General features: G+C 38.3%; 1 protein-coding gene across 5 annotated transcripts in view; it reads left to right on the top strand.

Moving 5' to 3' along the window:
• Positions 1-25708, top strand: part of prom1b (prominin 1 b) — a 32323-nt gene extending 6615 nt beyond the window's left edge. The window contains exons 2-28 of one of the 5 annotated variants that reach the window (XR_003595366.1): positions 6346-6407; positions 6957-6983; positions 7060-7265; positions 10454-10574; positions 10695-10758; positions 10916-11005; positions 12044-12261; positions 12977-13051; positions 13154-13217; positions 13337-13345; positions 14071-14230; positions 14467-14619; positions 15604-15727; positions 15849-15952; positions 16596-16680; positions 16766-16912; positions 17852-17923; positions 18088-18180; positions 18503-18520; positions 19161-19214; positions 19301-19381; positions 20834-20902; positions 21223-21312; positions 22214-22329; positions 22938-23029; positions 23868-23903; positions 24513-25708. Coding sequence is in view for 1 of the 5 variants with exons in the window: in XM_028016388.1 (XP_027872189.1) it covers positions 6346-6407; positions 6957-6983; positions 7060-7265; positions 10454-10574; positions 10695-10758; positions 10916-11005; positions 12044-12261; positions 12977-13051; positions 13154-13217; positions 13337-13345; positions 14071-14230; positions 14467-14619; positions 15604-15727; positions 15849-15952; positions 16596-16680; positions 16766-16912; positions 17852-17923; positions 18088-18180; positions 18503-18520; positions 19161-19214; positions 19301-19381; positions 20834-20902; positions 21223-21312; positions 22214-22329; positions 23868-23889 (2324 nt within the window). In the remaining 4 variants the exon portion in view is untranslated. The remainder of the gene's footprint in view (positions 1-6345; positions 6408-6956; positions 6984-7059; positions 7266-10453; positions 10575-10694; positions 10759-10915; positions 11006-12043; positions 12262-12976; positions 13052-13153; positions 13218-13336; positions 13346-14070; positions 14231-14466; positions 14620-15603; positions 15728-15848; positions 15953-16595; positions 16681-16765; positions 16913-17851; positions 17924-18087; positions 18181-18502; positions 18521-19160; positions 19215-19300; positions 19382-20833; positions 20903-21222; positions 21313-22213; positions 22330-22937; positions 23030-23867; positions 23904-24512) is intronic. The other 4 variants (XR_003595367.1, XR_003595368.1, XM_028016388.1 and 1 more) reach the window with 4 other exon arrangements.
• The last annotated feature ends 873 nt before the right edge of the window (positions 25709-26581 follow it).

Genomic DNA, 26581 nt, shown 5'->3' with positions numbered 1-26581 from the left:
CACACATGGCTGAGCACACAGAAAGTGGGTCATATGCTGGTGTTTGTCCGTTTCACTTAATTACTGTGATTAGTTGTGGACATATTGTTTATCAGGAAGAACTTAAAAAGCTGACAAAGTCTACTGTTCAAACTTGTTGAACAAAGTGGAAGACTTCTGATATAATGAGCTTGTTTGCCTCTTTGCTGCTGATACATTCAGTTTTTGGTCTTTTGGAATTTCATCTGCATTTAAAGTCAATGAATTAGTTATTTCTGAATAAGCAACCAGGAATACATTACTCATTACGCTGGTATTGCTTCAGCTCACAGTGGGTGTTGGAAATGTACTTTCCTCCCACAACCTTAAAATGTTCTAGCTCATAATGTCGTCTGATGGTTAAACAAATCATGAAATGCCAGTGTCAGTTAACTCAAGAACAACCTAGCTGAGCTTTTATTCAATCTCATCACGACTCAACACCCCGTTAAGATTGTATCTCTGGCAGAAATTGGGCAGCATGTCTGGAATTTAGAGCCACATTTTCATCTCCACATCCAAATCGAGCCAGGCACATTAAGTAGTTGACGTAGTAAGCATTTAGTGACAGTAGCAAGGAGCTATTTCCTGATCATTGTCAAGCTTAGTTGTGCAGTTAAACAAACAGAAAACATAACATTACAGGGGTAAAATAAGAGGAAACAATGGAGACTTGTAATTAATTATAGATTTTCCAGTTATTTTCCATAATTATATATTTTCCAGTTACTAATAATCAAACACAACTGATAACATGTGGGGTTTCAGCCATGATTTAAGGGAGCTCAGTGCTTCAGCTGTTTTGCAGTTTTCTGGAAGTTTGTTCCAGATTTGTGGTGCATAGAAGCTGAATGCTGCTTCTGATTGGTTTGGTTCTGCTTCTGATGCAGAACAGAACCAGAACCAGAAGACTCGAGAGGTCTGGAAAGGTTGATACAGCAGCAACTCTTTAACGTATTGTGGTGCTAAACCGTTCAGTGATTCATAAACTAACAGCAGTGTTTTAAAGTCTGTTCTCTGAGCTACATGGAGCCAGTGGAAGGACATTAGAACCATTATCATGAAAACCATCCAGAAATACCTGCCTCAGGATGAGCAGCCATCTGCCTGGGGATGCAGAGTGTAGGAGAAAAAGAAAAACAGCAGGACTAGTTCATCTGTACTTTTTATAGAAAAGAGAAAACAAAAATATTCAGGGTTAATGGCCGCAGTCGCTCCATCAAAGAACAAGAGCACCAGAGCTCTGGGCCAGCAATACCTTTTATTAGAAAGAAGAGCAAATAAAATGGACAAAATTAAAGATAGCAACAGCTCTAACATTAAGCCAATAAAAGAAACATCGAGCCAAGGGCACTTTCTGATTATAAAAAAGGTGTTAGTTAATGGCAGATCAAGTTAATGGCAGTAAAAGATAATGGCTCTGTCCACAGAAGGGACAAACACACAGGACTGCAAGTAGTTTGTTTGAAAAATGGGAACAAATAATATACATGGGAGATTTGGTCTCCAAATGTAAACATTTAGAACCGAGGCAGCTAAATACAGAACCACTGGGCCAGGGATGCTTTCTGTAATGATTGAAAACCAGGAGTATGCTTTATGCTCGATCCAGCATGAAAGAAAAAGCCCGAGATAAGTACTGAGCCAGTGGTATTTTCTGTCAGGAAAAATATGGATGAATGCAGACATTTTTGTGCTAATAGTGGAGAAACAACTTACCGTTCCAGGAAAACTGTTTGCTTTCATCAGTGGCCATGCTAACTAGCATTAGCATTCATGGCTATGTAGTGGTGAACCAGCTGCAGTATGGCAGAGAACAAGTGGGAAGGGATGAGCATGAGAGTGATTGGCAGCACTAAGACCCTCCTCCTGGCTCTGATTGGTTGCTACTGGGAGCCCTGGGAAGAGGCAGAGGAGCCTCATGACATAACTTATCAGTATGCCATGACATAATGTTAAATTTAACAAATATGTCAATAAAAATGTTTTTTAAATAAAAGTTACACGAAGCACCTTTAACTTACTACTGGTCTTTAACTTCGTTCTGCTGGAGCTACAATACAGGAAAAACCAGTTGGATAATTTACCCATAGACTTTGAACGATGTTTAGCTGTTAATTCATTGAAGCGTGTTTTCAGAACCAGTTTTTGTTGCTACGTGAAGCAGAGTGATGTTACTGCAGTTTACATATGGACGCTGAGGTTGCATCAGGCTTCGTCCACACCTCCCAGTAATCTCTCCAAGCGGGTCAGAGTGGAGGATTGTGTTGTGCCTATTTTTACACTTTGCCGTAAGAAGGTTTTAGGTTCTGATTTACATATCAAAGCTGTCTGCGCTTTTAATTACAAGATAACGCTGGATATTTGTCAAATGATGAAATACGGCAGCCATAAAGAAGGGTAGCGGCCAGATTTTGTGTGAAAACCTGCAGAAAACGGTTGCTCTGCGGTCGGCACACGGGTTCCTGCTCCGTTCCAGGTCTGATTCTGGTGGTTGTTTGTTCCTTTCTTCTCCCCTCCGTTACAGTAGTTACCTCTTATAAGGGGTCACTGAAATAAGCTGTCTAAGCTTTACTGCCCTCAGTGGCTTACGCTAGCTAAGCAGCTGAGCAACAACAGGTGGCACCGGCACAACTCAGATATGTTCACATGCTCATATCTGCAGAGTAAGCCGCAGCGTTTTCCCCCGGCGGCGTCTGCCATGTTCTCCGCAGTGGCACAGATTTCAAACACATCCCAACACAGCAACCAAAGAAAAGCTAAAAAAAAATCTGTTTTCACTTTGAAGAGTGTATGGAGCTGAGTGGATTAACCAGATGGTCCGAGAAATATCCAAAATCACTGTTGCTTTTCCTTAAACTCACAAGAAAGGCTTATTAGGATGAGATTAAATGTATCGAGGAGAGTTTACAGCCTCTATGAAGTTGACCTGCGGCACTAAAACATTATTTAGACCCTGATTAGCCTGGCCACAGCCAATACTGGTTAGAGGTTCTTTGATGGAGGTTGTACACTGTAAAACACCAGAAGTGGAGTTTATTTTTAAAAAATTATGCAAACTCGTCGACCAAAGAAATATCAGGTATTAAAAACTTTAAAATGTTAGCATGTGTACGCTATGCAGCTTACGTTTACACAACTTGACTTACTTGATCATTTTGAATAAGTTGTAATGACATAATAGTACAAAAAACTTAACTACTGTAAAACATAATTAGTTCCCTTAACTAAGAATATATGCAAACTTGTTGCTTCATAATTTTTAGGTTAATTTACCTGAGTAATATCTGCAATTTTAGTTAGCGTTACTTAACAAAGCTGAGTATATTGTAATTACTTAAATGACACACAAATCTTTATGAAGTTTTGGAGTCTGCCTTTCCACCTTAAACATCTTTTAATTTTTGTGACAAATAAAAAGTGGTTTAATTAGTCGCTGTTGGTGATGAAACAATGCATTGTGGGATACCCTGTTGGCCAATCCAATACTGAACCTTTTTTTGCATGGACTCCACGTAAATAGATTAAGTAATCAAGCATTTTTCATCCAAAGGTTCACTCCACTTGTTTTGTACAAACAAAAATTAAGTTATATTCACTTGAAATCTTTTATTATTATTGATTCCTAAACTTCATCTGTTGTTTTCTGAGCATAAACAAGGTGCAAGAGTTTGGCTGGTGTGTTTACAGCCTTGAAATGCTGGGAATTCTCAACTTTGATGAGTTTGGAGAAAAGGAAAAAAAAAAACTCAATCACAGATCAGCACCAGTTAAGACATGATTGTCAGATCTGGATCTGCTGCCGTTTGATTGATGCAGCTCTGGTACTTTTCAAAGGTGCAACATTTCCCCAGATTTTAGCAGTAACAGTTTTACAAGTCAATAAAATTATTAGGCAGAATTTTTAAAACCAGATCTGCGATGAACATCTGGAGAGAACAAAATACCGAAAGGCTAAAATCAGATGTCTATAAATAGAATCATTGTAGGTTTTTCTTCTTCTTTTTTTTCCCACATTTTCACTTTTTTGGGACTTAATGGTTGAAGTTTCAAAGATTTGACTGATTTTGAGCTCATCCATCATAATGGATGAATCTGTTTGTAAGCTAAGAAAAGTGTAAATGTTTGAGTCAGGTAAGAACAGGCTGTTGCTAAGCATCCTGGGGATTAATCTGGGTCACTTTTCAGTCCTCTGATGGTGAGTCTAGTGTGACAGCTGTGTCAGCGTTCACATGATAAACTGACCTCCATCTGCTTGTTTACACCTTCTGTGTTATTTTTTATGGTGTAAAATAATTTAGTCGCCGAAATAATTTACTGTGTTTCTGTTCAGGACTGTACTTTTACAAATATATTTAAGAGATCTGATAATTCAATTAAACTTGACATTGTCTAATGGTGAATCAGGAAAGGGTAAACATAAAACATTTAATTGATTTCTTGAGACTTGAATGTTTTATGTAAATAAATAATATCATAGACGACCTTAGTGAACAAAAGTCAGTTTTCAGAGGGTGATTTAAACAACTAAGGGAAGAAAAAAAATACCCAAACTGGCATATGAAAAAATAACTCCTTAAACCATAAGTTATCTATGACCAATCACATTTCTTGGCTTAGTCTGGAACAAACTTTCAGAAACCTGCAAAACAGCTGAAACAGTGAGCTCCCTTAAATCATGGCTAAAAACCCACCTGTTCAGAGCTGCCTTTGATTAGCAACTGGAACATTGATCAACGTATTTGATGTGTATTGATCATTTTGTTGATAGCCATCAATTTTAAAAAAAGCAATAAACATTGTGTTCTGTCAGATGCTAAGTGCTAAAGCACTTTGAATTGCATTATCACTGAAATGTGATACACAAATAAACGTAACTTTACTTAGTTTCACTTTTCATACCCAGATCTGATTACTGCCTGACATGTAGATTTCACTTTAATAGAACCTGACTGACAATATGAAGCAGGCAGCAAGTCCTCAAAATGCAACACATAAAGTCCTGATTGAAAGAAGCTGAAGGACAGATGAGTCTAGACAGAGTTACAGCTTCATTTCTGAGGCTTTGGTCCTCCAACAGACCCCATTGAGAGTCATAATCGACAAATAGATAAAACATGGAACAATGATGAAACTTTCCCAGCTTACTAAAATTACTGTAGAAGCACATGGAGGTGGAAACTTGTACCTGAACTTGTACCTGAGTAACCTTTTGAAAAAGGAATTAAAGGGACAGTATTATGTAAAATCAACTTTTGATGCTATTATGTTATTTCCTCATGAAAAACATACCTGTGGTGTGTCTTTGATTCTTTTATGCATGTTTGAGAAACCCTGCAATCTCCCATGGTAACCATTCAGCTGTTCAAAACACCTGGGTGGACCTAGCCCCGCCTTCGAGGTTGAAGCTCCTCCTCTGAGCTGCAGTTTCCAAGTTTCAGAGCAGTCCCCCCCCTTCAAACACCCTACTCAGCTCCTTCAAACTAGCCAGCAGCAGTTAGCAAACACCTGGTGGTAGAACTGCATGTCTGCTGAGCTCATTACAGGAGCTACTACTCAGTGAAACGCTGGTAAAAACCTGTTTAAAAGGTTAATAGAGGAGTGATCTGATGACTTCCTGAAGGCCGAGTTTCAGAAAGAGCAGGAGTTTTTAAAGAGACAAAGATCCAGTTTCAAGGCGTTAAATTACAATGTCAATTTTATTAAATTTTTTTTCTGCTCAATGTAACAGTTACTTGATTTTGCTATGAAATGGGACCATGTGTCTGGAAACAATAATACCCCCTCTAAAAAAAACAAAAACGGAAATCAACATAAAAAGTGAATCTTTTCAGATCATCAATAAACATCCGGCACTTTTTTCAACCTTCTGACAGATGTACTGTGAGCAGATGTCCTAATAGGAGTGTATGTGTGAAGGAATCAGTTTACCTGCTGAGTAACAGAGCAGGTGAGTCAACGTTCAGCAGGTAAGGCTTAGTGTCGGCTGACCTATATACAGTAAACACTCGGACAGCTGGAGCCAGCTGGAGTCCTGCTGGCTCGCTTCAAGCGGCTCTCAGTAAACACACAGCTGTTTGATGCAAGAGGAAACACCGTCACCATACTGTCCTCGGATATTAAAAAAAGTGATTCCATGTAATCTGTCCTGTCTGTTTGTGAGCAGATAAATGGATTTTTTCCCCCCCCACTTCCGCTTCATTTCTTGTCCCGAACCTTTAGCTGTACTCTCTCTGAATCAGTGTTTATTCTTTTCATAACATTATCTGCACATTCAAAGCACTTACATCAAGAAATTGTTTTTTTTGTTGTTTTTTTTTCTTTCAGATCTTATTGTTAGCATCATTCAGCAAAATATGGGCGGAATTAAAGTAGAAGAATGGAGAAAGGTATGTTGAGTTTTAAGAGTTTAAAACTGTAATTAGAACTTCATTTTTCTCCAGTCATTAAAGCTTTGTGGATGAGGTTTTTACAGTGACATGTAAGGGGCACTGAAAGAAAAAAAAGGAAGGGCAAATTTCCACCAAAAAACACAGACATTTTGTGATTCATTTAAGACAATTTTTAGTCAAAGAGAAGAACTTCTTAATCTTCAAAAGTTGAAAATTTGCACACACAAAAAAAATCTGAAATTTTGAGATTAATACCAAAAATGTTCTAGGAAAAACTTGGAAACTTCTGCAAATCAGAGCTTTAACAAACAAAATCTAATAAGCCGTTTGCAGATTTGCAGAAAGCCTGGCTAGATTTTCCTCACTTTGCAAGGAAACAGCAATAAAAACAACAGGGATAACATGGTACTACAAAAGTTTCTACAAAAACTATCTTTAAGATCATCATCTGAATTTGCTTCAGTAACAATATTTGCTGTGATTCTCATCCTGCTTTATGTTTCTGTTGTTCCTCCTGAACCTCTGTCCATGCTGTGGCTCTCCCAGCCAGAAAACGTTGTCCTGTTGCTACAGGTAAACCCTTTTACTCCTCAGATTTCACCCTAAGCCTCAGTCTGATCGTGCACTGAACCATCTTGTCCCTCTGCAGTGGATCCACTATGAGTCTGGATTCCTGATCTGTGGCGTCTTTGGAATCGTGTTCGTGGTCCTCACGCCCATCATCGCCACCTGCTTCTGCATGTGTCGATGCTGCGACAACTGCGGCGGTGAGATGCATCAGAGGCAGAGGAAGAACGCGGACTGTCACCGAGGATTCTTCACCGCCTCACTCATCGCCACCACCATCTTCATCATGTGAGTGCTCCTCCTCTCTTCGGCTGTCGCCAGGCGGTTAGTTCGCCTCTTCATGAGGTTTAGTTAAGAGGAAGAGCTTTTAAGCGTGGAACAGTCTTGTCACATTAAGACCACCAACTTCAGTTTCTTTTGTTGGGATTTACTGTGACGGACCAACACAAAGCAGTGCATACAGTGGTGGAGAAATGATTCATGGTTTTTAAAGTTTTTTAAACAACACATAAAAGTGTAGATGTACATTTGTGTTCAGTTTCTTTAGCAAAGAAATCATAGAACAACCTTCCTCTGCTGTTACAATGGCTAGACTTTCAGTTAAGTCTGTTTGCATCGTACATTTAAGCAACAAGGCAGTTCAAAGTGCTTTACACCATAAAAACGTAGCACAGTAACAAATTATGAAACAAGCAATAAACATTGCATTTTATCAAATGCCATCATCAAAATCATCAAACAGGTACACATCAAGCTGGAACATTAGGCCTTTAGTCCTGCAAATGTTCTTCAGGTGATAGAAGGCTGACTTTGTGACTGTCTTTATGTGACTCTGAAGGTTCAGGTCAGAGTCCATCACTACACCCAGATTTCAGACCAGATTGTCAGTTTTTAGCTGTAATAACAGAAGCTGTGTGCTGACTCTCGATTGTTCCTCTTTGCATCCAAAGATAATAACTTCAGTTTAGTTTTAGCCATGTGTCTCTTCCAGTTCTGATGAAACATTTGCAAATTTTTCATTGAAGAAAAGCTCAAACTCAGTCAAATCATACAGGTTGTGTCTGTGAACTCTAGTGTTTCTTAACTGAGCCTTTGCTGGGGAATTCTAGCACATGGATATGTTTTTATGTAAACCATTTTATTGTAGCTTCTAACTGGTTCAACCTGTTCAAAGTCAGTATCCTGCTGAAAATAAAATCTGCATTCAAGTTTTTCGCAGCCTCTAATACATTTTCCGCCAGAAACATCTGACCATTTTTCATGCCCCTTTTTATTGCTTTTACAAATAGTCGTAAGGAACAAAATTTTGCTTTTTTGATGAAAAAGAATAACAACAAAAATCTTCCTAAACTGTCAAAGTGAAACTGATTTCTACAAAACTGACAATATTTAAAATAAATTAAGTGATAGCGTAAATATTCACCTGCTTTAAAGTTAGTGTCTCCAATGATTTTAGCATAAGTATTAGTATTCCTGGCAGCATTACACTGTGAAGACTAAAGAACACTCCAACCAATAGAAAATATTAGGGGAGAGGTTGTTTAAAAGCATAAGTCAGGGGATGGATACAAAGCATCTCTTAGGTACTGAACATCACTGGAATTCAGTTAAATTCATCATCAACACATGGAAGGAATATGACTCATATGTAAATCTGCCTACATTAAACAATCCTCGCAACCTGAGTTCCATGAACCATAGAACTGCGCAAGTTGACATTTTGAAAACAAATTTGCTTAATGGAAACACGTCAATTTCGAAAAACCTCACAGTTTTGCGCTACGATGATGTGGATTTTCAGCCGTATTGAAATAGATTTTTTTTGCAGAACTGCAATGACAATTTTTTTTTTCACATCATAAAAGTCACATGATCAACAGCCCAATGTTACCACTGCTGAAAACAATGAAGAAGACGACAGGAAGTAGTAGTAGAATGATGGTTTGTTTTTGTTTTTTTCGGACAAACTGCAGCCGGCTCCACCAGAGCTCTCACAGCATCACAGTTCTTAAAAAGTCCAACGTGTTGAATCCATAACTCTCCTGTAAAGTCATAATTTCCCCAAAACGCTGCATATTTAGCTGCTTCCTTGCAGTCGGGTTAGTTGCCCCAACGCCTGAACAAGACGCCAACGTCTCCTCTGATTGGCTGATAGATGATGAGCGCTAGCACCATGGCTAAATTATGAATATGTATCACGTAACTGTTTGCATCCATCGCTGCCATGATTTTTAAAGACTTTCCGCATGAACTTGTTTATTCACATGTGATTTTACCTTCATTTCTTATTTAATAGCAAAATTGTGTGTGTGTGTGTGGGGGGGGGGGGTTCCCACCATTAGCAGAATATAGACAAAGATTTGTGATGGAAACACAGCTAGTGATGCAGAGCAGAGCTCCAACATGTAACTGTAAATGTGACATTTGTTCACCTGACCTGTACACAGGAACAGGGTCTGCAGGATCGCTATGTGTTACTGATATGACTGACTGACTGACTGCAGAGGTCCTTGTGTCTCCATCTGAATGGGGCCTTTCATATCACAAACCTGCTCATGTTCATACAGAAAGCCTGAGAGGGCATTTGTTCTCTCATGAACTTTTTTCTCAGTTATTTTTTGGCCTTCCTCCATCTCACCACTCAATACTATTCATTCAGTATTATAGAAATAAAGTAAAGTTCGACTAAACATTTTCTAGCTCTGGAACCATGTGGGAGAAACAATAAGGATTATGGAAAAATGTTTACTTTTCTAGAGTTGGTTTAAAATTGCACATGTAGATTATTTTGTTAGCTTTTGAAGGACAGACAGACAAAACATCCAGAGATGGATGCAATATTCTAATATTTTGGTTGTTTATGCCGTATAAAAAGTGACAGAGAAACTGAAAAATCTGACTTTGGAAAAGGTTTCATAAAAATCACCTTGAAATCCTGCTTTGTGCATTTGCAAGTCTTGGATGAAGTTAACGTTCTGAAGTTAATGTGCTTTTCGATAAAGAACAATCAAGAAAATCATTTAAATTGCAAGTGGTTTAGTTTTGATCTAAAATAAAAAAAAGACAAAATTGAAGCAGAGAAGGACCTAAGCAACATCAACTTTGTGTTTTGTTTTCATGTATATCATGAAAATATCAGGAGTCGATTTCAGCCCGAAGAATTAAGACTAATAAATTCAGACCAGTCTAACAGATTCCACCCAGGAAATTCAAAATTGCAAATAAGTGAAAAAACACCAAACAAAAAACTGCACAGCTGCAACAACAATGTTGGAGATTAACAGCACAAAAATGAACACTGGAAATTAAAGAGTTTTTTTGTTTGCAAGAAATGAACGTTCTGTAATTTCAAAGATAATTGGTTTGCTTGATGCTGCAGGATTTCAGTTGGAGTTGGCATTTTGCAGCGATGCTGCCTCCTGCTGGTTCATTGTGGCTGCTGCATGTCTGACTCTGTCTCTATCTGTGTGTTTCAGTCTGGGAGTTCTTGTCGCCTATGCAGCCAACCATAACATCAGCACTCAGATCAAAAGCACCCGAAGACTCATAAACACCAACATGAGGGACCTGAAGACATTCGCTAACAATACCCCAGCGGTACCCTCTCTCTCTCTCTCTCTCTCTCTTTCTCTCTCTCGCTCACACACACACACACACCCCGACAGAGAGTTTCATGTAAGACAATAATATTTCATGTTAGTGTGTTTCCTCCCACAGCAAATCGACTACCTGACAGCCCAGTACACCACTGCCAAGAACAAAGTCCTGTCAGACCTCGACAGTAAGATTATTAACATTATTGTTTTTTTGTAATATCTCTGGCTTTAATATTTATGTTGTCATAAACCTGATGTGTGGGGGTGTACGTGTGTGTGTGTGCGTGTGGGTGTGCGGGCGTGTGTGTGTGTGTGGGCGTGTGTTTGTGTGTGTGATGCCAGACATCGGACCTCTGCTGGGAGCCAGAATCCACAGCCATCTGGAAAAAGAGGTGGTTCCTGCGCTGGACGTCGCCCTCCGAATGGCAGCAGGTGACCCACTTTCATCGGACGATATTGATTATTAACACGATTAATCACCTTCAATCAAATCCTCACATTGTTGTTTGTGCTTCCCTGTTTCTATGGTTCCCCTTTTTCATTTCTTTTAACCTGAAGCAAAAGTTGAGAGTGCTATTAAAGGTAAAGGAGGCAGATCTGGGTCCAGTGGTGCCGTGTTTGTGTTGTGTTTGTGGGAGTGTTAGAAACAGCCCTCAGTGCAGTCTTCATGTTTGTTTTGCAGGTGCATCTAAAAAAAAAGAAAAAAATCGTTAAAACTTTGTTTCCAGTAATGCAATTTATAAAACAAAGCCACATTGTCATCTCCGAAAATAAGTTGTTTTTTGGGTTTTTTTTGCCTAAATCATCTTTTGGCAAAAAATGACTTGGGCCATTATTTTAGGAAGGTGAATATGTGTCATATTGATTAATTACAAAATATTCTAAAAATAAAACTTTACTAAATGAGATGAGTAAAAAGGATTGTACTTGGTAGAGGCTCCTTTTGCCTAGATTATGAAGGTTGTGTTTCAACAGCCTTTCATCAAAGTTTTTTCTTCCACTAAATTTTCCTGTGACGCTTCTTTAATAGAGCAAGTTGTCAGTGACTAGCTGCATGTTTTTTTTTTTGTTTTTTTTTTACTAAAGTCATTGTAAATTTATTAAAAACTAGATTTTGGGTTTGTTAGATATAAACTATAAACATCAGAATTACTAGAAATAATTCATAATAATTAATTGTTTGTAATTAATTTTACATATCATCACCTTCATAAATTAATGACCTAAGCCAAAAAAAGCTTTTGGCAAAAAAAAAAAAAAAAAGAAGAAAGAATTTATTTTTGGAAGGTGATGATATGAATTTCATAATTTGAACTGTATTAATAAGATAAATAATATTCTGATTTCTGTAGATTAACCTGTATATATTTTATATCTTGGTTGTGGATTTTGTGGTCAGTGTGCTGAGTGTAGTTTAATAACTAAATGTAGTTTCTGACTTGGTTCTGCCTCTCTGTTGTTTTCTTGTAGCCATGCGGGAAACCAAAGAAGCTCTGGAGAACGTCAGCTCCGCGCTGGAGATCCTTCAGGAGGGAATGGGAAAGCTCCAGGCCAGCCTGGCTGGGGAGCGCTCCTCTCTGTCCAACACCCTGTCGGACCCGGCCTGCACCAACGGCGCCGTGTCCCCCACCTGCAACACGATCCGCTCCACCCTGCCTCAGCTCGGAACCAACGCCGACTTCTCCAAGGTCAGGAGAAATACTTTTATACTAGAGGAGTTTCACACTGGTCTGATGTAGGAATCACATCCATGGATCAAGTCTGATTTTTGCATATTTTCAATATGCCACAAGTTTACAGTGGACTTTTGTATTTATACAGTAAAAATTCACTTAAACCTGGAAAAGTGTATTTTTTTCATGAGAAATATGTGCTGAGCTGGTCCATTAAAGGGGCAGTACTGTGTAAAATTGACTTTATTGAGCTTTGCCTCATGTTATAATGTTGTTCCCTCATGAAAAACATACCTGGAGTGTTGCATTGAATCTCCATGGCAACCATTCAGCTGTGCAAAACACCTGGGTGGACATAGTCCTGTCTTCAACTTCCAGCTCTTCCTTGCAGCTGCAGTTTCAGAGCTTCTGCCTCACAGAGCAGCCCTCCTACGTCACTCCCCCACTCAGCTCCTCAGACTAGCCAGCTGCAATTAGCAAACACCTGGTGGAACTGTTCATCTGCCGAGCTCATTATAGGAGCTACTTCTCAGTGAAACTCTGGTAAAAACTTTGTTAAAGGGTTAATAGAGGAGCCATGCTGTGATGACTTCCTGAAGATGGAGTTTCAGAAAGAGCAGGAGTTTTTAAAGAGACAGAGGCCCAATTTCAAGACGCTAAATGATGAATAAAAATGTTCTTTATTTCTCCTGTTAACTCGCATGTCTTTTTTCTCTGTTCTCCCTTTCAGCTTCCAAATGTTAACGAAGCCTTGACCAACATAAACACTGTACTGAAAATAGATCTCAGCAACATTGTCCAAAAGGTAACTGTTTGTTTCTGAGCCATCAGTGGCCTGCAGTTCAGTATATGACCTGATGCTATTTTTCCATTTTTGTTTCTTGTTCTTTTTTTTAAACGCCTGCAGGGTTACATCTCCTTTAATGACACCCCAGCGATGGTGAAAGAACAGACCAGGAACATCGTCACAGGTAAACACACATCCTGTGTGTTTGAGAGTGGAGGATTGTGGTTCAATGAGATCCAAATGAACTTTAACTAAATGTTTCTGTCTTCGTTCATATGCATGCCTTTAAATGACGAACCACAGCTCTGCCTCGTAAGTCATGTTCTAACGGATGCTTCTCTTTCTGATGCTGTTAAGATTAATTATGCATATTCAGAAAACTTTTCAAAGTTGGCTAGACTTTACATTCTCAGTGTGACAATAAAGAGAATCAATTCAGGGTGAAATGAAGAGCTACTAAGATAAGCCAACAAATGTCAACATTGATTATATGTAAATACGTATTGATTTTATGGTATGTATTACATAATACACATGCCTCCATTTTCAAAAAACTGGAACCTAAATTTATAGATCATACACTAAACACAACAATTATCAGATCATCTGGACATCATTCTTCTACCCTAACGCAGATACAGCTGGTCTAACTTATGCTGAATTTTATGCTAAAGTAATCACACACCTTTACCTTCACAGTTTGTCACGCTATAATCACAACTTTCATCTGGTTTTATTGTGATTTTATGTGATTGACCAAAACACAGTTATTTACATAACTGTGAGGTGGAAGAAAAATGGGTTGCCACTTTGTTTTACAGTGTGGCATGCATTTGCATTCAGCTCTCTTAAATAAACGCTTCTTGCCTTGCATTTAGATCAGATTCCCTGACCCTGGTGGCAAAAAGCATCTCCAAATGCATGATGCTGCCACTATTATGTATTAAGGACGATGTGAAGTGTAAGCTTATCTTCCTGAGGAACAGTAAATGTGTTTCATTTGAAGTGGTTCTCTGTGTCGATGTGTGTTGCTGCAGGAGTGAAAAGCATGCTGGATAAGATTGGAAATGAGATCACCAGTTTCTCCAAGATGTTCCCAGTGGAATCCTCTCTCGCCAATTTCACCATTTTTCTCAACGACAGACACAAGTTCATCGAGTCTTTTTACCCCCAGGTGGACCAGATGGATTTCTACCGGTTGGTGAAACTTGATCTCATGACATGTTGAAATGGATTGTCTTTTTTTATTCTGATCAGCTGAGACTAGCTTCGATTTGCTCAGTGACAGCAATAACCCATCAACCATTTCTTTATAATAAACATCTGAGTTTTTCCTGGGGGTTTTTGTGAAAAACTTTCAATTGAGACTTAGATGATATTCTGGGTTCTTGGTTTAGGAAGTAAAGCGTGTTAAACGTGTTTCTGTGCTGCAGGTGGATCGCCTGTGTGGCCGTTCTCTGCACCGTCGTCTTGATTCTGGCCTTCAACATGCTGGGCCTGCTCTGCGGCACCTGCGGCTACGACAAGCAGGCCAGTCCGACCACACGTGGCTGCCTGTCCAACACCGGCGGAAACCTGCTGATGGCGTATGTTGTCATAGCAACACACCAACAGATTTATATCAATATGAGCTTTGAAGCGACCGTGACAATTTACCTTTAAGAGAGCGGTATTATGTAAAATCAATTTTTTGAGCTTTACATCGTGTTCAGAAACATAGCAGGAGTGTTGCCGTGACTATTTCATGCATGTTTGAGAAATGCTTTAATCTCCATGGCAACCATTCAGCTGTGCAAAACGCCTGGGTGGACCTAGACACCTTTGAGAGGAAGCTGCTCCTCAGAGCTGGAGTTTCCAAGCTTCCAAGCTCCTTCAGACTAGCCAGCAGCAATTAGCAAACACCTGTTGGAACTGTACATCTGCTGAGCTCATTATAGGAGCTACGTCTCAGTGAAATGCTGGTAAAAACATTGTTAAAGGAATAATAGAGGAGAGATGTTGAGATGACTTCCTGAAGGCAGCGTTTCAGAAAGAACAGGAGTTTCTTAAAGAGACAGAGACCCAATTTCAAGGTTTTAAATCAGAAAGTCAAATTTCTTTTAATTCATATTTGACATACATAGCACTTAATAACATCTGGTGTTAATTGATCATGCTACAAAAAATGGCATCAGGTGCCTGAAAAACATATAATACTGCCCCTTTAAATCTGCTCCAAACTCAGTTTTTAGGCCACCGTCTTCAGCTGTAACAGTCAAAACGACCCAGGCTTACCCATCGATGGTCAAAAAATGCTGGTATTTTTTGTTGTTGTCAATAAATGACAAAAACTGTAAAAAAAAAAACAAAAAAAACCCCAAAACATAATTTGTAGATTTTTTAAAAGGTTGACAGTTGTTTAATGGATAAACATATTTTTCAAAAATGTAATATTACCTCCAAAATGTTCACAATTACAGTTGCTTTTTCTGACCTTCTTTTCTTTTTTTTTTTACCAACCAAATTACAGACAAATTTGATAATTAATAAAAGTGTGTTTTAGAGGTTATTTTTGATCTTCTTTCATTCAGAGGTGTGGGATTCTCCTTTATCTTTGCCTGGGTGCTGATGGGTCTCGTTACCACTCTGTTTGTTGTTGGAGGCAACGTGGAGAAGCTGATTTGTGAACCTCTGGCCAACCGACAGCTGTTCAAGGTACCGAAGACAGAAATCTCCCTTCAGGAACCCTGAGTTTCTTCCATATCTGTTTTCTTATATCTGATTAGAATAGTGGACTAAATTGGTGTTTTGTTGGTTCACATTTGTGTTTGTGCAGATTATCGATACACCATTCCTGGTTCATCCTGAAAAACGTAATTTTCTTCCTGGGATGCTCTTCCAGAATCCAAACATTGACTTGACTCTGGGCAGCATGTACAGGTGCTGAAAACACTCTTTTCTATCATTTGAATGCAATCTTGAAGAAACAAGGACATATCTGAGCTCCAAAGCTCAAACTTTCGCAAGAAAACACTCAGAAATTGTTGAGATTCATCTCAGAAATTTTCTAGAAGCGATTTGGAAAAATTGGAGGTTTTTCCAAGTAAATTTACAACTTTTCAGACTCAGAACATTTTTAGAAGTCAAAAGTTTTTTTTACTTTTTAAACTTTAGAACATTTCTGGGGGGTTTTCTCTCAATTTTTTACTTCTGAAACTCAGAAATATCCCTGTGTTTTCTAGAAATGTCTGAGGTTAATGTTAAAATTACTGAGTTTTTTTTTTTTAGCAAAGTGTACTGGTCCTTTTCTCTTTTTTCTATCTAAAATGGCCCTAAAATTATACATTCCTTCTCAATAACTACTCTGATTTTCTTTCAAGTCCTGGATTTTTTTTAATGTAAAACATAAATGTGTAGGTTTGATGTATGAGTGCTATTTAGCAGATAAAACAAGTGATGCTGTAATCTGATGTTGCACATTGTTTTAATATCTCACGAATATCAAGAAATCTTCAAATTCTCCTATGAAAGTCTGAAAAATGGAAACTGAGATCCCGTGTGTAATGACAAGTTTGTCCACCAGGGAGTGCTATGAGAACAATGGCCTGTATCACGCTCTGCAGCTGGAGAACATCTTCAACATCAACTCGTTCCTAAACAGGACTGTGGTGAGTGTCGGCGTTTCACAGTTTGTGGATCTGTGACGGGGCAGAGTGGCTGTGGTCGCAATGATCTGTGTCTGCTTCACAACAGTACAACAGAGATCTGGCCAAAGTGTTGGAAGGAGTCCAGGTGGACCTGAGGGACATCATGCTGCTGGACCAGGCCGGCAGAGACAACCTCATGAACTTCGCGAACTCAGGAGTTGGAGAAATCGACTATCCGGCTTACCTGGCTGAGGTGAGCTATGTGTTAAAAACTATATTAGAAATACTGTCTAGTTAACTTAGTCTTTCTTTCCTTCTGTCTCACTGTCAGGTGAAAATCAGCATTTTTATAACTGTCAACATATTTATGGCTAAATTTAATTGCATCTTTGCTACTAATTGATAAAGTTAGAAGGGTAAAACAGAAGCTTAGCGCTGTTAATACTAAATGTATTTGACCACCCCCTATTGAAAACAACAGCTGTGGTAGTTTGCAAATGATGTTAAACAATACCCTTAGAGAGGCAACTGTTGCTGACCATGAATCCAGGAAGGGTTGTAAGGCCAAAATGTCCCTCAAAATTTGAGTTTGAGTCCTGCAAAAATAAATGAGACTAGCTGGCAATCTGTAAGTGAATATCCTGGGAATGACCAAACTTAAACAATGAGAGCTCAAACTCTGCATGCCTCAGTTAGTATCTTAAAGCTGCAGTATGTAGCTTTTGTGGAAAAAAATAAAAAAATATGTAAATATTTATTTGCTGAGACTGTCAAAATGTTATGACAGCGCGGAGCTGGCTCTGATTGGCTGTTTTTGGTCAGGAGCAGTGAATTTCTTCAGGCAATACCATCACAGGGAGGAGGTGGAGGAGGTTGATATTTTCTCAGATTATGTGTCTCATATTACATGATGACATAGTGACAGTTTTACCAAATATGTAAAAAAAAAAAAAAGCATACTTTTTATGAAAGCCACATAGTGTAGCTTTATTTAGATTGAGCTAAATAAAAATTATTTTATAAAGTATCATCAATTATCTTTTTTATTTAAATAGGAAAGATAATTGATGCCAAACTCTAACCACTTGGGCAGTAACAGTTAGCCAAATAAAGACTCATTTGTTCCTCTTGATGATCACAAAGATTTGGATTTTTGTTGAAGTCATTAATGAAAGGATGAAACTGTTTTCAGGTGAATAAGGGAGTCACTATTGTGGATCTGCTGTCTTTCTGCTCTGATCTGGAGGATCAAGCCGACCAGCTGGTGAGTCTTAACTTCACAGCTGGTAACCCTTACATCAGCAACAACATGCCTTTCATTATACAACAGACTAATCTCTGTAGATCCGTAGAAACATGAAGGGAGAAACAATTACTCAATTCATTTTTGAATGACCCTAAATGATTTGTTCGATGGTGTTTTTAAAGCCCCGTGGAGCTTTGGAGAACGCTCTGAAGGGACACGCCAGCAGCATCAGAAGCATCCACAAGGAGCAGGTGGTGCCCATGGAGCAAGCCATGGTAAGGTTGTTGCTAGGTAACCAAAGAGGGATTGAGTTAGTTGATGCCACCAGCCTTGCATAGCTCGCAGTGAGAGGTTGAGCAGCTAAAGCCTTTTCTCTGCCTCCATCCTCCACAATGCTGTGCTTTTCTGGCTCGGAGTTCAGTGAATATTCTAAATATTGAATATTCTGTCAGATGTATTTATATTGATCACAATATATATTGTTACTGATTTATTATCCACAAGTACGTCCAACACATTGCAGTCACTTTACATTGCAAACCCCTTTAAGTTTCTTCTAACTTCTCCTTCCCTCCCTCTCTGTTCCCGTGGTAACAGAAATATGTCCGAGCGCGGGTAAGCTGCTGCATGGTGCTTTCTGTCTGTGCTTGCTGTAACATCGTGGCTCATGTGTTTCTGTGACCGTAGCAACATGTTTATAATCGTGTTGTTGCCCCTCTATTTGTATGCAGTGTCCATGCCTGATTAAGTTATATATTGCACCAGGGATGCACTGATCCACTTTTATCGCATCCGATACCGATACCGATATCGGAGGTTCAGTATCGGCCGATACCAATTCAGTACAGAAAAATGGTGCTGAATTGCCATAAAATGTTTCCTATTTTAAAAAGCACACATAAATATACATAATTACTAATTTATTTGATAACTCTGCATCGGAACAGCACACTTAAATACACCAACAGCTTCACAAGCCTGGTCAAACATGTAAAAACAACTTTAATTTGTTCAGTCAGTTTAAAAAAAATGTAGAACAGCCAACATAAAATAAATGATGAAGAAATTGAAACTGACAAAAACAACAGATTGACTACCTTAGTCAAACATGGAAAAAGTCAACTGCAACAAACATTCTTTCAAAATATTCAGAAAGTGCAATTAGGAATTCTAAATGTAATGTAAAATACACAATAATAATTTTTCAGTATCAAGACCTATACCAAACTGTTTGTTTTTGTGTCTTGTTGTGCAGAGCACCCTGAGCCAGGGCATCAAGCTGCTGCAGAAGATGTCCAACGACCTGCCTGTGAGTAAAACTGTCCAAATAAAACCATTTTCAGCTGGAAATCAGCTGATTTTGTCCATATGAACCGATTCTTCTCTGTGTCTCAGATGAAAGTCACAAACATCCTGAGTGCCATTGATGCAGCAGAATATCTCATCGCTCAAAATGCCTCGCATGTGGTGAAACAGGTACAAACCCAAGCAAAACTTTGGAAACAGAAACCTGCCTAGCCAAGCTTATCGAGGCGTACGCCCTGACTTTTCATTTGTGCCATTTCTTCTATTTAATTTTTATATACTTTACGCTCCATTTTTTCCTGTTTTTTGTTTTTATGTATAATTTACGAGCTGTGAATATTCTTATCTTTTATAACTTGTTTAGCAACCTACTCTTTCTTTACTCAGCGACATGCAGCAAACTTTACACGCTTTATCCATACACACACACAGTTTATGTGGGCCTGTCACAATAACTTATTTTGCTGGACGATAAATTGTACCAGTAATTATTACAGTATAATGTTAATATTGTTATTTTGGGACAATTGAAGATAAGTTTGTCCTCTCAAAGACCAATAAACTTTGAAAAGAAGGCCAAACACTGGAACTGGAAAATATTTCAAATATTCAAAATAAGACATGACAACCAAAAACAATATATAAAACAGACATAAAAACTTCTTACTGCAATGGAAACAAAATAAATGATTTAGTGTCTGTAAACAAAATTGCTCTTCAAAAGATATTCATCAGAAATGAAATGATTGAGCTCATTTTAATTTATCATTTTTACAATTGATTTATTGCTTATTGCTCATCAGTTCCCCTCAAACTCGTTTCTTTTCTTTTCTGCATTAAACATATTCTAGATTTTACATCATATGTGGCAAAACAAATTGAACAGAAACAGAGCTGCAGCAGCTTCTTTTCTTGGTTTTCTCTAGTATGCGTGAGGAGCAGTGACTCAACTTCTAACTTTTAACTGACAAAAAGGGTGAAAAGTAGCAAAAACTCTTAAAACTCTTTAAAAATCACATTGGTTTTGCTCAATCAAGTCAACTTTCTGAACTATGGAGCAACATGAGAATCAAAATGCATGACTTGTTCTCACATCTGGATCGGTTTCCTGAGAATCTGGATCAGTGAGTGATGAGCAGGAGGAGAGATTCCATCAGGACAGAAAAGAGACGGAAAATTTTACACAATGAAGATGAAATGTTCAATTTACATGTATTTACCCTTATCAGTGTTTATTATTCAATTTACAGAAATCCAAGTTTGTAACATTTAATTAATACACTCAGTTAGAAAACTTTTTTTTTCTCCTAAAACCTTTTTTGGATCAGAAATATTAACAGATATGAAATGATAATGTCACAAAAATGTCATAAATGTATTCAGGAGATCAGATTTCTCTGAATGACATTAGAATAAAAACCTGACCTGATTGAGAAAAATAGATGTCATTTTTGGACTCAGCGGTGCAAAATAGTTCTAATTCAGTTGAAAAAACATAGAAAACTTCCAAAAAAAATTTTTGTAACCTTATTAAAACCTAATTTTAATGGTAGATTGCTAATAAATAATAGCTGTCTAAAGCTGAAACCTCCATCTGATCACGATGCGCTCTCCTCTCTGCAGGAGACGAAGGCCTTCGTTCACAGCCTGGTGGGATACTTCAAGCAGTACACTGACTGGGTTAAAAACTCTGTGAGTGTTTTTCTACTCTTTTCTCTGGTTTATTTTCACTTTTCAGTTGATTGAGTCAAGACAGGAAAGCAGCACAAAGGCCCACTGTTAACACTAAGCTGGCCTTACTATACAGACAGTGTGCCAGTCTTAATGGACTTCCTGGAGTTGGTTCACTTGAACAAGATGTTCTGGTGTTGGCAAATAACAGCCAGTCCATTGACTTCCATCTGTTGATCTAAGTTGGTTTCAGCAGCAACAGAGCTCCGTACTCCCTCATTCCCCTTCCCAACACTCTGGGACTAAACTGTGCTCGTATTGTGTGTCCTTGTCCCCTGCAGCTATCTGCAGAGGTAGCCCAGTGTAAACCCATCAGCAACATGGTGGACAGCATGGAGATAGTGGGTTGCAGCTTCATCATTGACTCGGTGGTAAGAGCTCACTGTGGGTGTTTCTGTGTGTTCGCAGGAAGTCAGGCTGCCAGCTGTAGAGATATCAATGGCTCGTTTAGAGCAGAGTGTGTTTTGGGATCAGGCTGTGTCAGGACAGGAAGCTCACACTGGGCCTAGACTGTCCTCTGTTTTCACTCTGGCCTGTATTAGCTTTATGTTTGCAGCACTTATTAACTTTAACATTATGCATCATCAAAAGTTTTATTCATGAATAAAATACTAAAAGGATCCAATTTTTCCAGTTTATGAATGATGCATTTGTTTGTTGTTTATACACAGGCACATCTTTAAGAGTTTATCAATCTACCTCTGTCACTTATTCTTGTCTGCGTGCATTTTAGTTTCTCACATATAGATAACCTGAGGCGGTTTAGTTAGTAAGTCTGGAAAAATTTGTCATTTGGTCTCAGTGATCATTTTTGATGACACAAAAATAATTGAAGAAAAACATTGAATGAATTCACGTTTTATTGCACATTTTTAAAAAAAATTCCTTTTAACAAAATCACCAGGGTTACGATCAATGGCACTGCCAAGCAATTTCTGTATCACAAATCTAACAGACGTTTTTTAAATTCAATTTTAACAGTTTGTTTTAAACATGCGCTAAACATGTTGCTTTGTAGCTATTTTGTAAGCTAGCTTTGTAGCTAGTGTCCTACTAGCTTCAACAAGCTAGTAGGACACTAGCTTCAGTAAACCAGTAAGACACTAGCTTAGTGTGCCTCATTGTAGTGCCGTTTACAGTGAGGCACAAAATGATCTAAGCAAGTTCAGTTTAACGTCTTCAGAACATTTACAGGTATTTTCTGTATTTAAAGCTCTGTCAGTCATTCCATCCAGTCTCTCCATTTATTTAACTGGTGGATTTGTTTCCCAGAACACGTTTTGGATGGGTTTAGGAGCCTGCTGCATCCTGCTGATTCCCAGCATCGTCTTTTCCGTCAAACTGGCCAAATACTACAGACGGATGGACACAGAGGACGTCTTCGAAGAGTGAGTCCAAGAAAAGATTTTCGGTTTTTGCGCCTTCACCCGTAGAGGAAAAATATTTTCATTCCTGCTTTCAGAGATTCTGGGTGTTTTCTGGCTGAGCTCAAATCCAAACTAACCCGCCATATTTTCTGTCTCCCTCCGTTGTTCTTTTTCTTTTTCTTCTTCTTCTTGGACTGCCGATTCTCCTCTTGTTCAATCCTGGTGTTTCCTCCAGATACTCTTATCCGTGGCTTGTCACTCTTTAATGTCGCTCAGCTTTTCAATGCCTTTTGCCTTTCATCCTCACCGTTTGGATATTTTGGACCTTTCATACTTTTCCGACCGTTTTCCCTCAGGATCAGCTCACTTTCTTTAGCTTCAGGAAGGTGTTCCCTCTCTCCTCACCTCCCCTTCATCACGTGTTGATGGAGGGGAGGTGTTGATGAAACAGGTAATGGTGGCGAACAGGTGTGTGATGTCAGTGGAAAGGTATGAGCAGTGCTGTGCATCAAACTTCGCTTGTCTGCTTGCGGTGGAGGGAATTCCATCTGCAAATCAGAAAGAGTTCAATAAAATAAGTTTTTTTTATTTATTTATAAAGACTTCCCCGTGTGTGTGTGTGTGTTTAGCGCTCCCTATAATGACACACTGACTTGGTTCCCTCGGGCCTCGGCTCCACCAAGTGAATGGTGACCTGCAGGATGTGACTTCCCTGTTAGAGGTATTTATGACCGGCGAAAACCCTTCGTCTGACCATCACTAACTCCACTGACCGCCCATCAAACCGTCCTCCTCGGTTCAGCTTCGTCCTGCTGCCCAGATCCATCTTTCATCATCATCTTCACCATATTTCTTCTTCTTGCCCTCTTGATCTTTTTTTTTTCTTAAAATTTTACGTAAAAGTGGAAGGGAAACAAAGTCTCCGTCTGATTCTGTCGTAGAAATTAGTCATGAGTCTCAACTTTTACTGAGCAAAGTTGTAAATTAGCTGTTTTGTAATGATAATACTCAATGTTTCTTTCACTTCTCACATGGACCACTTTGATAAGTTTCCCACATTTATTTTTTCTTTTTTGGCCACCATGAGTCAAAGCAAATGCTTTATGTGCTTCTCTTTGTTGTTTTACAAAACTCTGCAGAAACTTTTAATTGGAATAAATCACAGAATGAGTCTGAAACCGATCAGTCTCCGAACTCTAAATCAGTCTAAGGATTAATTCTTCATCACAGACAAAACAAAGGAGCAAATTTATCTTTATTCCCCAATGATTATATATTTTCGTCATACAGAAAAGAGCAAAAGTCAAGAAGCGTTTATATTGAACTGAATAAAGAATTGCAGAAGTGAGGAAATGTTTGTTTATTCTGATTAGAGAACATATTAAAGAGCTTATCACTCTTTCAAAGCTCTAAAGAAATTGAATTTAATGCATGGTTTTGGGTACTAACTAGAGAAGGGAGTTCACTTTTCCAACATTTGGAAAAGTGAAAATAGTCAAAGCTGAGGATTTCTTATGTGCTTCACCTGGTTTGACTTTGTTTCTGTCCTTCCTCCACAGTGGACAGGAGAACTGGAACTGATCAGTCCAGTAAAGGTGAGCGCTCACTTCTTAAACTCTCCTCTCCTAAACACTGATGTAGAACCTCACAATAGGGCCACTGCAGATAGAAGAAAGGAGTTTATTAACATGTACTCCACCAAGAACCTCTAAATTTTGGGTATAATCTCAATAATGTTCTGGGGGGAAAAAACAAGGAAATACCTGAATTTCCACAGTGAAAAATGACTTACTTTTAAAAATCAGAAAATTTCCAAAATTTTACATTTTAATTTTTTCTAAAAAATAAATAAATAAAATTCATAATTTCAGGTTTTTCAAGCAAATTTTCCACTTTCCAAACTCAGAAATTTCCCATTTCTTCTAAAAAGCTATCTGAATTTGAATTTCAAATTTTGAGTCTTTTCTAGCAAAGTTAGATTTTTTTCAAACTCAGAAATAAAAAAAATAAAAAAATCTGAAAGATTTCTGAGCTTTAATCTCAAAATTTTGAATTTTCTAGCAAATTTTCAAACTCAGTTTTTTTTTCTAGGGAATTTCTGAGCCAAATGTTTTGGCAAAGATGTACTCCTCATTTTGTTGTCCACCTACAACGCCCCCAATATTCCTTCAAAGTGACAGCCGTCCTTTCCATCCTTTTCCCAGGTTCTCTGGGATTTTTGCAGCTTTTAGATCACCTGAAGCTTCAGTGGAACAAAAGAAGGGAATAAAAACCAACAATCAGGAAGAGTGTGGTGGGGCGTCCCACCCCCAGCGCTCCTCCAGCTCTAACAGACCTCTGAAGGCCGTCGTCTGCAAACTCATGAAATCCTCTCTCGGTCGCTCCAGCAACCTTTTAGCTTCTCATGCTGTGGAAATCTCAGCTCCTGCATCAGAACAGAGAATTAAGCTGCACCTACATCAGTTTTACCACAAAGTCATCATTTTATACACTTTCAAAACTTTAGAAAGTTTTATATATTCTTTTGTTAATCTTTGTTTTATATACTGTTAGTCATGTTTTGTTGTAGATTTATGGGTTTTTTCTCTCTCTGTGGATATTTGTATCATAGCTTAAATTATTTGGGATGATTGATTGCGTACATGTTTAGGGGGAAGTCTAAAACAGCACAGTCAGGGCGATATGTTTTGCTACATAATTAAACACATTAGTGGATAACTAACAAAATAAAAGTATATCTTTTGAAGATATACTCCTTCAAATAATAGAAAATGAATTTAATAATGGCTTAATGGGAACTATTTCTGATCACCAGAGCTTCACTTTGTCTTCTAATCATCATGAATGTCTGCAGAAAACTCTGGTCCATCCATCCATCCATCCATCCATCCATCCATCCATCCATCCATCCGGACAAAAAGCCTAAAATGTCAAACACCTGCTTTGCTAGTAAAAGGTATATTTTAGTTTGTAGGATAACATTTTAATTGAGATTATATCTCTCATTTGAGATTAAACCAAGTATATCTTTGGATGGATCAAATATTCATTGAAGTTTGTATAACATTTATGGACATATTTTCTTTTCACAAACAACCAGGAAACAAAGGGGATTCCCAAAATGTTGAACTATGCCTTTAAATACTGTACAAGTTAATTGGCAGCTCCAGTTTATCTCACAATAAGTGAGAAAAGCTGCAGTTGTTAACATATGCTGCTTTTTAGCATGATGTTGCGTAAGTACTTTTGGACGGCTAACGCGCAAAGGCAGCGTAGCCCATGGTAGTCCATTACAGCAAGCCCTGTTGCTATGACAACAGAGCTCCAAGGACCAAAGAGAAATTCTGGGAGTTTCTTCAGAAGGAGCAAATCTGTGAATAAAAACTTGAGTCCAACTTGAGTCTTTTGTGTTTCTTCATTTTGACTTTTTAATGTGTAGACCAGAAATTGTTACAACTGTTCTCAAGGTCAGATAAGTTTAGAGTTTTTTAACTCTTAAGAAACTATAAAATTCACACCACAAAGAGTGTTGTGTAAAATTGACTTTTTTCAAAAAATCTTTACATCATATTCTAATGTTATTCCCTCATCAAAAACATACCTGGAGTTTTGCTTTGATTCTTTGATCCATGTTTGAGAAATTCTTTTATCTCCATGGCAACCACTGATCTGTGCAAAACACCTGGGTGAACCTAGCATCTCCTCAGAGCTGCAGTTTCTGTGCTTCTGCCTCCCACAGCAGCCCTCTCGCATGACTCCTCCATTCAGCTCCTTCAGACTAGCCAGCAGCAATTAGCAAACACCTGGTGGAACTGCAGATCCTCTGAGCTCATTATAGGAGCTACTTCTCAGTGAAACGCTGGTAAAAATGTTATTAAAGGGTTAATAGAGGAGACATGTTGTGATGACTTCCTTAAGGCGGAGTTTGAGAAAGAGCAGGGGTTTTTAAAGAGACAGAGACCCAATTTCAAGGCGTTAAAGTATGAAGTAAAATTTCTTTTAAGTCATATTTGACATATGTAGCATTTTTATTACAACTGAAGGTAGCATGATTGTAATATAAAATGGCACTTTGTGGATGGAAAACACATAATACTCTCCCTTTAAAAGATAAGGTGGTCACATTGTGGTTGCTACTGGGGTCTGTGTAGACGTAGGACAACAAAGCTGCAGTCAACTTAATAGTTTTACTTAGAATGATAGTAAAAAAGTTCATTTCAGATGAAAAAGTGATTTCTAAGTGAACTGAACCAATAAAAGTAAGTTGTCATCA

The sequence above is a fragment of the Xiphophorus couchianus genome, chromosome 5 (genome assembly GCF_001444195.1).
Source record: "Xiphophorus couchianus chromosome 5, X_couchianus-1.0, whole genome shotgun sequence".
Classification (NCBI taxonomy): domain Eukaryota; kingdom Metazoa; phylum Chordata; class Actinopteri; order Cyprinodontiformes; family Poeciliidae; genus Xiphophorus; species Xiphophorus couchianus.
The sequence above is the reverse complement of the archived record's forward strand: the minus strand, read 5'-3'. Positions and strand labels throughout refer to the sequence as shown.